Source organism: Parambassis ranga, chromosome 24 (genome assembly GCF_900634625.1).
Source record: "Parambassis ranga chromosome 24, fParRan2.1, whole genome shotgun sequence".
In the NCBI taxonomy this organism is placed as follows: Eukaryota; Metazoa; Chordata; class Actinopteri; family Ambassidae; genus Parambassis; species Parambassis ranga.
The window spans coordinates 1,555,997-1,571,011 of NC_041043.1; the positions used below are offsets into that span (position 1 = coordinate 1,555,997).

The window sequence follows — 15,015 nt, forward strand, 5'->3', positions numbered from 1 at the left end:
TTTCTGATCCATCAGTAATTTATTTGTGGAAAAATACTAGTAAAAGATTACAGAATCAAAACTTCATTATCTACACAGACTGAGGTTGGGTTTTATTGTCTTACATGTTTTAAATAGGTAGCACATCGTGTCACATAAAACAGTCAGAGCATTAACATCAACTGTAGCAAACTGAACCATGAAATTGTTATGCTCCATCTTTGTGAGGATGGTGGTGCTGTTGTAATGAGACATTTTTTAGAGCTGCTCTTTAAGTTGAGGGAATGTTCGCTTCCTTCTGACGCAGTCGCTCCTTCTGTTGAGAAAGCAGCATAACAGATGTATGTGTGTACTGTTTAGTTTTGGTAATATTGTGCATGAGTTTGTATCTTACCAGGCTGTTGGGGTTTACCTTTCTCGTCTCCACCTTCTTCTCTCCTGTGATCCTCCTCACAGACAGCTGAGCCTCTTTTAGCCTGTAGAATTGTTTGCATTAGAGATTTTCTGAAGTACTCACAGACCAAAGAAAATATAGCTGTGCACCTTGATCATCTAGCATTGACTGGTGGGTTTCTATGCACATCTAAACTTGTAGGAGAAGACCATAGTAACCCCAGGAGTTATTGTTACTGGGAAAGAACCTGCTGTCACTACAAGCTGACTTGAGAAATAAATAAATGCCACAAACTCTTCTATTGTCCAACAGTCTATAGGTGGAGGCTATAGTCCTAAGGATATCTGAGCACACATATAAAAAAGTGGTATTTTTTGACACGCATACAAACACAAAGCTAATACTTGCCTCTCTTTGGAGATGTTCTTATTCTCCCTCTTCCACCTGGCCTTAAAGTCTGCACAAAACTCAAACCAGAGCATGAAGAAGTGAGCCGTTGTCACCTCCGTCTCTCCTGCCTTAGGCTTCAGACCAAAGTACAGAACCAACTCCTGAAAACTGAAAGCAAAAGTAAAATGAAAACATGATATTATTTGTCTGTCTGTCTTACAGAAAGTTAGATGTCCATTGCTTTGCTTTAGCGACAGAAGCTGATATATCTAATATTACATTGTAGTAATAGTTTAAACAGATTTCCCCAGATTTATAGGTAGCCTAATGTCAACCGTTCTTTCAGATGATGCTGAACAACAGGACAACATGGTTTAATTCTCCCACCTTTGCTGTGCAGTCCTCAGCTCATAGGAAGCGTCAGTGTGCTCTTTTCTTGCTGCATGGAAACAGGCAGGGAGACAGTTTTAGTTTGTCTCTAAAAACACAGATTATATTTTGAAGAGTCATAATCTCTGTGGAGAGGCTGTTGATATAAAGAGTAATAGGGACACAAAGAGAAGCTCTTGTATGATGGTGACCTTGTTTAATGGAGCCAGAAGACCATTTGGTCTCTTCAAACAGCAATTACATGGTCAGTTAGTCAACAATGGAGCCATTCTTGCTGCCACTTTCAAATTGCAATGCCATTATGGCAAAATAACAGGTACGCCGCTCATTACCTGTCTGTCTCTCTATAATGTTTGGGAGTCTGCTCAGATTGTGAGAAAAAAAAACAGTCATCATACCATTTCTTTGCTTTGTTGGTAGGGACAACAATGATGCCTTAAACATGAGTTGCATGGTAGCATTTACACTGCTACACATGGACTGGCTTTGCTAGCTGGTTTGCAGTGAAGGAGTGCCTGTATGTCTCAGGCAGGACTCCGCTGTCGTTGCCCAATCTGTCTGATCCCTATCTGGGTGTCTAGCCTTGACTCTGAATCCATTCTATCTCAGTTACACGCACGCCCACACGCGCACACAGATCATGAACAAAGACATTTCAGTCCAGTAAAGAGATGAAAATATTAATCTAAGCACCAGACCTATGGAAGGATTATTGTGTGGGCCTAATGGCAACATTTTGTTAATTATTTCATCAAAGAAAAAACACAAAAGATTTTCTTTCACAGAAATGCAAAAAAGATGAAAACCCACCCTTGAGACTGAATGCCTCCATCTTGTCCTTAAATGGCTGCAGGTGTTCCTCAGGAGAGTCAGAACAAACATTTTGCACGTCTTTCTCACATCCTGAAAGAAAGAAACAAGACACAATATTATGATGTGACATAGCAGCAATAACCAGTACACAACCAGGAAAGAAAAAGGTGCAAAAATATTCAAATAGAAGCACAGTATGAGACAAGACTTCTGCAACCACATTTACAACAGAAGATGCTTTTCATGTCACATAAAGCATCGTAGCAGTTTGTTACAGTAACTTTACACTGAATGAGCCTCCTGGCTTCTGTGATTGCTTGTGTGAGTGTACCAGTCAGACATTGAGGAGAGAGTTCTGGGTTGATGGAGCTCCACCTGTGCCCCAGCTGCAGATTATCAGCCCAGCTTCCTCTTCAGATATCACTTATTGAGATTCACCCAGAGATGGCGGCTGTAAGCTCTGCTCTCTCTCTCCCTCTGCCAGCCTGTGGCTCCGTGCTGCTCTGTGTCCAATCAGTGGATCAGAGGAGCCAGTCTGCAAAGCCAGTCATAATAGTACCCCCCCTCCTCTGACCCTGATGCTCGATCAACATCTCCCAGATAAGATTACAAAAGAATACTGTTTTCATTCAGGATTTGTGTAAACTGTGGAGGCGGGTATCTCTCTCTCTGCATTGTGTGAGGAGCCTTTCTTTCTTTTGTGCCTGACAGGAGTTTGCTTATTTCAGACTGAAGAGGGTTATGGACCTTCACATAAACACAGCCGGCTGATGAAGAGTGTGGTGCTCCCACTGAAGAAGTGAATTTGTTTCACAGGGAGGGATGAATGCTTACTTAAAGAGGTTTTTAATGATGATTTGTTTGGATTGGTCACCTCACAAATTACATGATGAACTCGGTCAGATTCCGCAGTGACCTAAATCGTTAAAAGAAACTAAACCAGAGTACAACTTCACAACCACTATTCCTATTAAAACAGATGCTGTGTAACAATGCTCACCTGATGTTCATTTAGGCTGCTTAATGCAGGGTTATTACTATTTAAGATCATGGATTGCACACTGCTTCATAGATACTAGATCTTTAGTGGTGATAGTACTTTGAGGAAGTAAATAAATGCAATGTATCAGTTAATATTCAATCTCACAAACTAGCTAGCTATCTCGCTAACAGGTATACATAATTAACAGAAGTATTTGTTAATTTCACAGATTACTTGTAAATGTAGTGCCTAATAAAGGATTATCTTATCACAGGTAATGTGTCATCACTTTTTTATCCTGGCAGTACCTGGGTAAGGAGCTGGGACAGTAGGGTGTTATATATATAGGCAGATAAGTAGCACTAAAAGTAATTGTTTCTGATGAAAAGCTGGATATTTCTTCATAAGGAATCTTTGGGGATTGACTGGGCCACCCTCAAGTGGTAATTGGTGGAACTGAATTTGTTGTTGCTGCTGTTCTTAAAGGCTTTCCTTATGCACAGACACACTTTACGTTGACTTTAGCATCAATGTTATGTTATGCATGATATGTTAACAATGCTATGCAAAGAGGACATTAGTTTTGGAAGTGACACTACTGAAACAATGTTTAAGTCATTCATGGAGGATTCATCCCCTGGGGATCATGAAAGTGCACAATAGCACAATAGTTTAGTTGAGAAATTTCTATCTGGGTCAGCATTTAGCCCTGCCACTAGCTGATTAGCTGGAGGCAGTGAGGTCTGGGTTTATCTTCTGAAAAACTACATTGCTGGCCCCTTTGTAAATGTTGTATTTTAAGATTTTATGAGCTGTTGTAAAGGCAAATCATCTCTGTAGTCTGTCTGGGTGAACTCTTTCAGTGAATGAGCTACTTTAATGTAATAGTCTCAACGTGGATGACTTAAGAGAAACCAAACCACAATAAACAGAAACATTTCATACTAACCAAAACAGAAAACACAGGGAGAGTGAAGAACAGAGCTTCAAATCAGGCATGAGGGCAGTTCAAACAGGCAGAACAAAAGGAACCTGCGACAGGCGTTCCAGATTGCACAGTGGTTTGGGTCGACAGCCTGATAAGACAAAGCTGTGTTGAGAGGTAAAGAAAGCTATCTGTGGCACACATCTAGGGGCCACACTGGAGCCCAGGTGTTACTGGCGAGCAGGTTAAGGATCCGTGCATCTCCTACAGAGATACTACAGATACTGAAGGTCTGGAGATTACATAAGTGGGAAGCTGTGGTCTCCCTGTGCTGGCGACATGGGCACAAAGGCACAATGATGGGAGATCTGATGGGCAGGAGGATTAGAAGCTGGATCTGAAAGGCGCCAGGCCTGTATCAGCAGCGAGACTCCTGCTAGTCTCTGGATACACAAGCATGCACAGACACACACACACACTCACAAGCAATGAAATGCATGCAAAACCACACATTGGGCACAACAATGCACTTGCTCATAATCATACACATGTACTGTGAGCATTGTCGTCAGAGTGACTTTTAACTGACTGGCATGCTGAATGGCGTCATATGGGCACACTTAGGGAGAGAAAAGAACAAACAAGAGGGATAAGAAAGACGAGAGGAAATCTTTTGTTTCTGGAACGTTAGCTAACGTGAGTTTTAGCCCTGAGTATAAACAGTTTCTCAATGGCTGGGGCCACCGATGGGAAACCAGGGTGGTGATTTTTTTTGGGGGTGTGGGGGTATGGTGGGTGGGGGTGGGGGGTGCCTGAGGCAAAACGATGCCAGACTATGCTGAGGTCTGGTCTGTGGGAACCTCTGGAGAACAGCACAAAATCACAGTGATAGAGTTACACAGGCTGGCTTTTGGCTTAAACACACAACAAAATGACCACAAGTCGAGAATATTCGCGGTCAGCCAGTCACATTGATTTTAAAGCTTGCCGTCTGTCTGCTCAGAGTGGGAGCCATGTTTTAAATGAATGTGTGCAACCGTCAGACCCAACAAAGGGGGGGGGGGGGGGGGGGGGGCATCACATACTTGTCAGGTCTCGCCCGAGCTGTCTTTGGTCTCTTTTGAGGTCGTCGAACTTAACCTGCGCTGCAAGGAAGACGTCCTGGGGTTCAGGAAGAGGGAACACACTCTTGTCTGTGCCGGCGTTCTGATGGAACACACACAATCAAAGCAGAGAGGAGTGAGTGATCAAGAGACAATTCATTTAACTTACAAATCTAAAACAAATCTATGGCCATCTTGATTTGATGCTGATCTTGTCCAGTTCCCATAATCCTTTACTGTGTAGTCAACAATCTACACAACACTCCTGATAAATAAACACCAACTAAAATAAAAATCCTTCTATGAAAACATGAGTATTTTTTGGTGTGTCATTAAAAGTGTATGTGCCTTTATATACCTTGTCCACATTGCGCAGGTAGTATGACACTACATAGTCCACTAGGCTGATACGATTGTCCTGAGGAGAAAAACAGAAGCAGCATGAATGTTAAAATTAGATGTTTGCACTGAATCTGAATTTCAAGGAAAATATATGGTTTTACAGTTATATTTCTCCTAAAAAGGCTGCATTGATTGAAGATAAAGCTCATATATGCTGGGTCCTTACCCTGCTCTTGACGTCCTTGAGTTTGGGGAGGATTTCCAGGCCAAAGCCGTCCGCCTGGCCTCTGCTCCTGTTGCCTCCGTTCATGTGGTTCCCCAGAGCCAAAACCAGCCCCATCACCTCCCTGACACTGTCCCTCCCCAGCAGAGCCTAAAAAAAAGAATCATTGACATTTTTCTCAGGGATGGCGCTGAGCCATATTCACATCTCAGAGTGGTCACCCTGTCTGAGGCTTACAGACCTTACAGACCGAGGAGACAGTGTTGAGTTTGCGTTGGGTGGAGGCAATGCCATCAATGAAGGCTGACTGGAAGATGATGCAGCGAGCTCTGCCAGCAAAGTCCGGGATCTGAGACAGTTCATATAGAAACCTGGAACACAATACAGAACACAATACACAAACAGTGACTAAGAATAAGTCATATTATATACATATACAGTCAGCTGTTGTAGAGATACTAACTGCTCAGGTTTGTCCAGCAGTTTAATGTCCTCTTCTGCTGAGGTCTCATAGTGTCTCTTAATCCTCTCCAGCTCCTCCGGCTGTGCTCTCTGACACATTGACAGTAAAATGTAAATCAAGTGTTTATTATTCTACATCCACTGTTATAACTTGTGATACATACGTTTTCATACAGTGCCTCAATGGTCTCTAGGTCCACCACAGAGTGATCTACTGTCAGCACAGCTGGAAAGGAAAACACATGTACAGTGTCAGGGAAGCTTTAATTTTGACTGGCCCATGCTGTTTTCAAACAAATGCCTGCTGCAGCCTCACCTTGCTGAATATCCTTCATCTCCAGGTGGAGGCTTGATATGAGGATGCCCACAGCCTGAGAGCGCTTACCGTCCAGCAGCTTAATGATCTGAAACACACACACGGTTACCATGACCACCTTACCACTAGAACCCATTAGTGAGTCATTAGTGGGAGAGAGTCTGTTGTGAAAATGGAGCGAAAACAAACAGAGGTCATGTTACACATCTTCTGTTGTGTAACATGCACTCCATGCACTTCTTCCATTTGTATACAGAGCTGCTGAAAATGCTTCCATTTTATTCTAATTGACTTTTCTAAATCTAAAGCTTTAACTCATAAACCGAAATACAGTCAACACAAATCACAGTTGAAGTTGAAGGACATCTGAAAGGGACAAAAGCTGTGTCTGAGGATCAGCAGTCTGTGTACAGGCACAATGACACAGGCTCCCTCTGGTGGATGTTTTCTTGAAGTTGACATTTTACCTTCCTGGCTTTGGCTTTCTTCTCATAGGCCTCTGACAGTGGCTTCCTCTTAGCTTGTGTGGTTGTTTTGGCAAAGAGATCCTCAAACTCACTGGTATTTATGATGTTTGGTTCTTTTAAAGCACTCCAGAGTGTGTTGTTACTGAGGGAGAGAGAAAAATCATGCTTAACACTGAAATGCTCTGACACACCCTCTGCCACACTTAAAAGGGATTCACAAGTAGTCAACTTTCAGGACGAATACAACTTACAATTCTTATATTGGATATGACACCAGACAACAGAATAAGAAGTATTCAAAAGAGGTAGTAGGAAGAGGAGAAAACAGAAGAAGATGAATCTACTGTATTTTGAACCTACTTGTCCTGGATCTGGATTCTGGTCCAGTAAAGGGGCTTCATTGGTTTTGAGGGCTCTACCGCTGGTTTCCTTGGAGGTTTATCAGGAATAAGACCCCCACTAAAAGGAGGAGGAGGAGGAGGTGGAGGGGCCACTAAACCTGTAATGGATGGTGGCGGTGGTGGTGGTAATGGTGGCAGTTGTGGTGGTGTAGGACTATGTGCCAAATTTACAGGTGGAGAAGGAGGGGCAAGAGTGTCTGATTTGGTTATTTGAAAAGAAGCTGCTGGCTGTTCTGACAGAGGTAGAGAGTCTCCAGGAGTTGCAGTTTGTAGTGAAGTTTGAGGAGAGGAGGAGGAGGAGGAGGTCAGCGTTTCCTCCCTCTCACTGGCCAGGCTAAGGCTGATGGAGGCCAGATCCAGCTTGTTGGGGGTCACCTTCTGCTGTACAGGGCCCATACCTTCTGCCTCCTTGGGAGATTTGATAAATGTCTCTCTGTCTGTCTGGATGCAGACGGTGCGGAATGATTTGTGCAGTAAGTCATCTCCTGTGGAAACAGCGGCATCTCTGAGCTCCCCTCGACAGTGGGTCCCAGCCTGGGAGAGTTCAGCCTGCAGCTCAGCCAGAGCAATCTCCAGATGGGCAACAGTGTCCTCATTTTCCAGTCTCAGTCTGGAAATTTCTTGACCATAGTCCCCCTGTGAGTAATGGCAATCAAAATGTTGCAGTATCAGAATATTATATTGTGTGTCGCTGCAGGGCAAAGATTCTGCAGAATACAACCGAGGCAATCAGGGAGTGTAGTAATCATGAAGTATTTTATTAATAATGTAGGATTATCCATGGTTCTGCACCTGACCCTACCCTCTGTACTGACCTGTAACTTCTCTAGCTCCTCTTTGCATTCTCTCTTCAGCTGAAGGAGTGCAGCCTGGTGCTCTGAGAGGAAACAAAGCAGAACAAAAACATCATTTTCACAGCAGCTTTACATGTCCTCAAAGACCTTGCTTATCCACCATGGTTTCACTTTTGTAAGGATCAAAAACAATATAGCATTTCCCCAGTAGATGGCAGCAGACCTTCAAATGCATAACACCAAACGGTACAGTGGCACTGTACATTGTAGATTATAGCAGGCAGGCAACTATTTAAGTAAACATTCATCTGCTAATGGATGACTGAAGCTACTGAATGGTCAGTGAGAGAGTATAATTGCTGCCACAGAGTTTACAGGATGTGGGATTGTCACAAAAAGCACATAGTTGTATTCCTGCTCAAACAAGAACAGATAATGAACAGGTGATGGAAGAAAAGTATGAACATTTCATCCCCTAATCAACAATTGAACGATCAACTGTGAATGTTTTTATTTTACAAAATGGTTGTTTTTGTATTTGCTTTAAGAATTGAATTGATTTCACTGTAAACAAAAACCACCTCTAACAGGGTGCAATCTCTAAAATGTCCTGGCAGACAGCAGCAGTCACACAGACACTCGCAGGGTGGAGCTGTATTTACCTTCACTTCACTAGATGTATCCAGCACATGAGTTCACACAGCAAACAAAGCTCTTCACAACTATTCACAGTAGTGTTTCATTATTTAGGGCTGTAGAACATGTTGAAATTAGTACTTATTCATATATAAAATACTTTGTCTTATATTTAATACTCATGGTCTAATGTTGACTCACTTTGTAATAAAGAAAAATGGTCGCTGTGATAAAATGACAGTGGAGAGAATAGTGGGTACAAATGTGATGGAATTATCAGTGATTGATAGGCATTGTGGGTAATGTAGGCATCATATTTTGCCAAATAAAATAAAATAAGTTATATTTTTTCTGTCCTCTCTATAGAAAGTCTTATCGTGCATACATTGAAAGTAGACCACGGTTCAGACATTACCTGCTTCTGTGTACTTCAGCCCGACTTTTTCCTCCTTCAGAGGGGGCCAGATGGCTTGTAGACGACCTGGTGTTCGTTCCTCTCCTTCTCCTGGAGTGGAGGCCTCTGACTGTGAAGAGAACACAGAGAGATAGAAATTTGATGATCAATAAAATTGGCTTTGCTGGAGGCTGTTTTGTGCAGGAAATCAAAACTCAGAAAAAGTACACAAAACATTTGAATGAAGTGAACTGCTGCGGTCATACTTTTTCATCGGTTTGGTCCTTCTTCCCCGGTGTCTTACTGGAAGTTCTGTCAAAAAGTGAATTTAGCACATCTTTATCGGCCCGTATCTTCTTCCTCACTGCCTCCAGGTCCACCTTCTCTGCCGGGTCCTTCTTTAGAGGTTTTGGTGTGAAAAAAGCCTTAAAGGCATCAAAAGCTGCTTCTGCACTAGACACAGAGGACTTTGCAGCATCTGAAACCTCTGCATCCTCTTTCTTCTCTTGACTTTCTTCCTTTTTGTTCACATCCTGGTCTCCATCAGCTTTCCTCTCCTCTGACTCATCGTCTCTCTTTTCCCGACTCAAAAACTGGGAGATCTGGTCCAGAAAGCCGCCATGAGCCTTAGAATCCCACTGCTTTTCTCCCTGAGAAGAAGGCGGTTTAATTAGGGCCACGGTGTTGTGTCCTGGCCCGACGACTCCCTTCCTCAGCACCCTGAGGCCGCTGAAGAGGGCAGGGAGCTGGATCTGCTTCTCAGTAGGGGAGCCTGGACAGAAGGTGCCTCTGGTTAAGGTGGATCCATGCGGTGAATTAGTACCTGCAGATGTTATGATGACATTTGGTAAAGTATTACTTTGAGTGGGAGATGTTTGCAGCTCAGTGGGAGACTCTGGAAATGCATCTTTTTTTTTATCTTCTTCATCCTCCACACCCTCCTCGTCATCTTCAGGTTCTTCCTGCACTTCAAGAGTCCGAGTCAGAGTGATCACAGCACGTTTGTTCTTCACCTGTTTATCAGGGTCGGCACTGGAAGTAGTTGTGGTAAAATGTTCCTGGCAGACATCTTTAGTGTCATCCTGCAGATCTCCATTTAAGACACATTCATCCATTGTTTTAACTTTGTGTTCATTAGTCTGGTCATGATCTGCTGCAGAGCCCTGTCTGCTTTGTTGCTCTGTTAGATTAAAATCATTCTCCTCCTCTGCTGTGTCAGTGTGATTTCCTTCTGCCCACAAACCTAAACATCCCAACAAGTGAGTGCTATTTTCACCTTCATGAGGCAATAAAACACAGGATAAGGAGTCTCTGAAACTCCCAGCAGCATCCCAGCTTTCCTTAACATTGTCCTTCCTCATGCCCTCACATTCAGTCTCTGAGAGGGTCCTGAAAAATGTCAGAATGGCTTGTTGCTCCTCCATTTGCATGTCAGCGGTACTCATAAAGACATTGTTGAAGTTACTTGTTAGTGTAGAGTGTATGTGAGACATAACATTATACAGACCTGCATTACAAACATGCATGTATAATTACTGTCTAGTCATCTGTGTGACATGCACAAATTGGTTCCAATGTCATGCAAATCCAACCTGTTTGCGCTCCAGTTTGATAAACAGAAACAGACTGGTCCTCTTAGTGTTTCAGCCGTTCCTTCATATCTTACCAGAGAGCTACTTTTCCAAGTCTAAAACTAGGAGCAGCTGTTAGTCACTCAGAGCAGCCAATGAACAGCAGAGAACGCCACAAAGTCATGGAAAAGTAAAGGTTTCCAGGCTGGAATGACTCAGCTCAACCACACATCCAAGTTCCAGCGCTGGCTTCAGATTCCTGCCTCTGTTCCGGACCCAGTCGCTCTTCTGTACCTGCTGCAGTGAGTTCACTATCCGAGCAGCTTCCTGGACGTCACCTTCTTACAGATTGTCACAGAGTATTTAGAAGCAGATGGCCTCTCCAGCCGCTGTTTCTGACAACACTCTGACATCCGTGTAGTGTAAGTCAGAGGAATCCACCCAGAACAGATGGAGGAGTACCACACCCAGAGCTGAAGGAGGGTAAACAGGACGGCTGGTTGCAAATCCTCTGTTACAGGGAGGTCTCCCTGCTGCCCTGCAGGTACTGAGTGATGCCTGGCTAATCTGGCTGCCTTAGTGGGTCTGACCCCACCTACACCACACTGCTAATCAGCTCACACTGGATCTAATACACAGGATCAATCAGCACTGACCTGTCAGAATGATGGGAAAATAAAAGTTCAAATCAAAACCAAACTGGCAGAAAATGATTCACATTCAAGTTGTTACAAAGGTCGATGCCAAAGAAGGGAAAGTGTGATAAAATAATCATACATAAATTATGTATAATGCAACAAAGCAAACAATAACACATGACACATAACTGTGATCACCAACAAAATGATAACCACATAAATACAAAGTAAACAAAATACAAAAATGACAATAAATAAAATATATATAAAATAATACAAGAAGGTTGCAGAATAATACAAATTAATTCTTAATTCATAATTAAGATCATGCCTGCTGAATACCTCATTATATTGAGGTTCTTTTATGTATGCCTGAATAACAAAATGCAAAAAGAGACTATAAACCTCCATCAGTGCATGCTGTATTCTTGGCTCTTAGGTTCCACCCTTGTTTGCTTTCATGTTATTACAGCCAGCAGGTGAGTGTCCACATCAGACCACATCATTAACATTGTCATTATGTACATATCTATAACAACTATACTGTCTGAGGCTCAGCAGTAAAGTCTTAACAGGCTACACTTATGCTTATAAGTACTATTAGTAAATAAGTGTTTTTGTGTTCATTCTGGGACAGTGTGGCCTTTATGTGTGTGTGTTTATGTAACAGGAATGCATCCACATAATCCTGTACAAATAGCTTTACACTCACAGTGTGTCTCAACTAACATGCCGGACTGTGTCCAGTGTGACGTTGAAGATCTACAGACTGTGGGGAATGTATAGATCAGCAGGCTGTGACGGAATTTGACTATCAACTATCTGCCATCTTTAAAGAGATGAAGGATTAAACTAGATCTAAGACAATGGCTTAAGTTCACTGCTAAGACTCACCTCCATTGTTCTCAAAGGGTTACAGTTACTTTTTTGTGCATTCAGTGAATATAATAATTAAATCAGTTCAATTTGAATTTTCCACTTAGTTCCACTCATGTATGCACACAGAGGGAGCACCATAAACACATCCAGGATTAAACAGTAGTCCATGCTTATTGTTGCTCATACAATGCACCTACACAGATGCATTAAATCCCTTCTGTTATGCAACCACAGGGAACACAGACGTCTTTGTGACACTGTACTGAGCATGAGGTCACAGTTTGAACCTTACAGGACTGTGAAACAACTTTGCTGCTTAATGTCATGATGATGGAGATTTTTTTTCACTCTACTCACCCTCAGCTCTCGGGGGATAGGTGTTGTTGTGGGTGTGTCGGTAATGTCATCATCAGTAGCGGTGATGCGCAGGAAGTCGACGTGTTTCGGTCTCGATGGATGAAAAAGTGACCTACTGAGAGAGAGCGACTCCTCCACCTCCTGCTGCCAGATCTCTTCCTGCCGCCGCAGAGCCTCGTCTAGATGGAAAAACAATACGAACCATCAAGACAGATGGATAAATAAATAATCCCAGTCTTTTCAGTTATTCTAACATGCAAGCAGAACATATTTATTTGGACACATCAATGCAAATGGTCTGCATATCTGTCAGTGACATATATACTGTCTAAAAGACTTAAAAGATGAATGAGATGAATTCTGACATGTTCAAATGAAAAAGAAAATATGTTTTTATGTTCCTTGTCATAATCACATAGACACACTACTTATCATTGAATTGCACCAGTTACAAAAGCTGTATATTAAGCTTTAGTGGCACCATGAGGATACATGGAGGAATTTCAGCTAAAACAAAACAAATCAAAACAAAACAAAACGCTTGGTGTAAGACTTGAACAAATATAATGACTTGGTCATTTTGCAATTATCGTGGATCTACTGACCTATTAAGCTGCCATGCTAGTGAATACCAAAGAGGAATAAATGCAATGAGGAGTTTTCATCAAAAATCCAGTTTTCCATGACCTTCCAGAGTTCACTTAGTCTTAGTGGGATGAAGGCTTATCAGATTTTGGCATAAACTGTCCACTGTGGTTACGTTTGTATGGTTTGTATGCACTTGGAGAGAGAAGTGTGTTTTCATTTTAGAATCCATGATATAAGTGAAGAGAGTAGTTATGTACCTACACATACTTCCACTGTAGGGTTTTTTATCCGGTATGAGCCTCACTTCAAAGATGCCAAGTGTGCATCTTTCAGGGGACACATGCTGTCCAAGCAGATTAAGCAGCTTATAGAAATGTGTTATCTGTCCCAGTCTGACCACACTGTGAATGGAAAACTGGATTTTTGTGGAAAACTCCTCTTTGAAAGTCTTTCTCCTTCTCACTCTCATCGCCATCCTCATAGGATTTGTTGTATTTCACAAAGCTCAGAGCATTAATCCTGTTTGGACAGCCAACAGTGCTGAGCGGACTGATCTGAGTGAGAGTCAGATCTTCAAGGTCCTCACAATGATACACATTCTTTGTGCCTTAAAGGGAGGTCCCTCCAGTCAGAGCAGACTACAAGAATGTCCAAATCAGGTGCTAGCTGCTACCTCACACCTGAGAGAGCACACGCTTCCTAAGAGGTGGTGGTATGTCAGACAGCAAGAGGTCATTATTTACAGACTGCCACACATCCTCGAGATCTGTGCGCATGTTTGTTGGTATGTGTGTGTTCAGCCAACCCAGAGGAGACTAGAGCAGCAGCATCAGACAAGACTTAGAATAAAAATCAGAGCGCTTTGATCAATGTGTATATCTGACAGTCAGGAATCAGCGTGCATCACCTCTAACACCATCTGCTCTTCCTCTGATGTTCACTTCACTGAGCAACTGCTAAAAGTCAATGCCATGCTATTACACACACATACACACACACGCACACATTTTTTTCACCTGGCATGCAACACTGCTGAGAACTAAAAGTATTTTGTCTTACATGTGCAGAATAAAAAAAAAAACATGAGAGAAATCTGCTCACTGTGTAAAATCCTGCTGAGGATAAAATGTTATAATCTTTGACAAAAGACTAAATCTTGTATTTATAAAAAAATGAAAAATTGCCACTGCATGAAATGAGAAAAAATTATATATTATTACATAACATAAATGATTTGCTATGTGAGATTCATACTGTAAATTATTGTAAAAGTAACATGGCTAAAAAAAAAAATGTACATCACATGTCGCCCCATGTTGGTTAGCTACACTTTTAGCTAGCCACTAAGCTAAAAGGCTAACTGCAGTCTGCCAACAATTAAGTAAGTTTCCAGACAGCTAGTTATGTATATAATTGGGGAGAAATACCAAAAAAACTAGTTAGGACCGTACACGTTTTGGCTTTAGCTTATGCTATTATAGACTTTAGTCTGTCACACTGTGCAAACTAGCAATAATTGTTCACTACAGGTAGAATACATAAAACAATAGCATAGAACTAACATACATAATAAGTACAGTAAAACAATAAAAAACAACAATGCAGAGTAGGAAAGCTTACGTTGTAGTTATTTGAACAAAATATAAATAAGGTGTCCTTAATGCATGTTGCATCTGTCAGTTTTCTTTATTTGTTAGCTAGACCTGTAACCTGCATTATCAGCATTAAGAAGAGGATTGGCTGTTAGCTAGCAATTTAGCAAAATAAGTAGCTTGCTAGAAAGCAAGCATTTAACTGACCATTACTTTTAAATTTTAGAGTGAGTAGTGTCGGGGTGAAATCCCCTTGTTTCTTCTGATCACCTCCCCGAGAGCAGATAAACAACTGATCTCATCTGCCACAGCCTGAACTGCAGAAAACAAAGTTATATGACACACAATGAAATTACTTCTTAATACATTCAGTATCCTC

General features: G+C 42.0%; 1 protein-coding gene across 1 annotated transcript; it reads right to left on the reverse strand.

Annotated features, from left to right (window-relative positions):
- Positions 1-108: 108 nt before the first annotated feature.
- Positions 109-10,441, reverse strand: fmn1 (formin 1). The gene is made up of 17 exons (XM_028397877.1): positions 9,278-10,441; positions 9,033-9,141; positions 8,003-8,064; positions 7,147-7,823; positions 6,787-6,928; positions 6,320-6,407; positions 6,168-6,229; positions 6,005-6,093; positions 5,783-5,912; positions 5,545-5,691; positions 5,335-5,394; positions 4,959-5,079; positions 1,964-2,056; positions 1,151-1,202; positions 782-931; positions 374-455; positions 109-295 (listed from the first exon to the last, which is right to left on the reverse strand). The coding sequence occupies exons 1-17, from the start codon at positions 10,439-10,441 to the stop codon at positions 251-253; spliced, it is 3,273 nt and encodes a 1,090-aa protein (XP_028253678.1). The 3' UTR covers positions 109-250.
- Between the last annotated feature and the right edge of the window lie 4,574 nt (positions 10,442-15,015).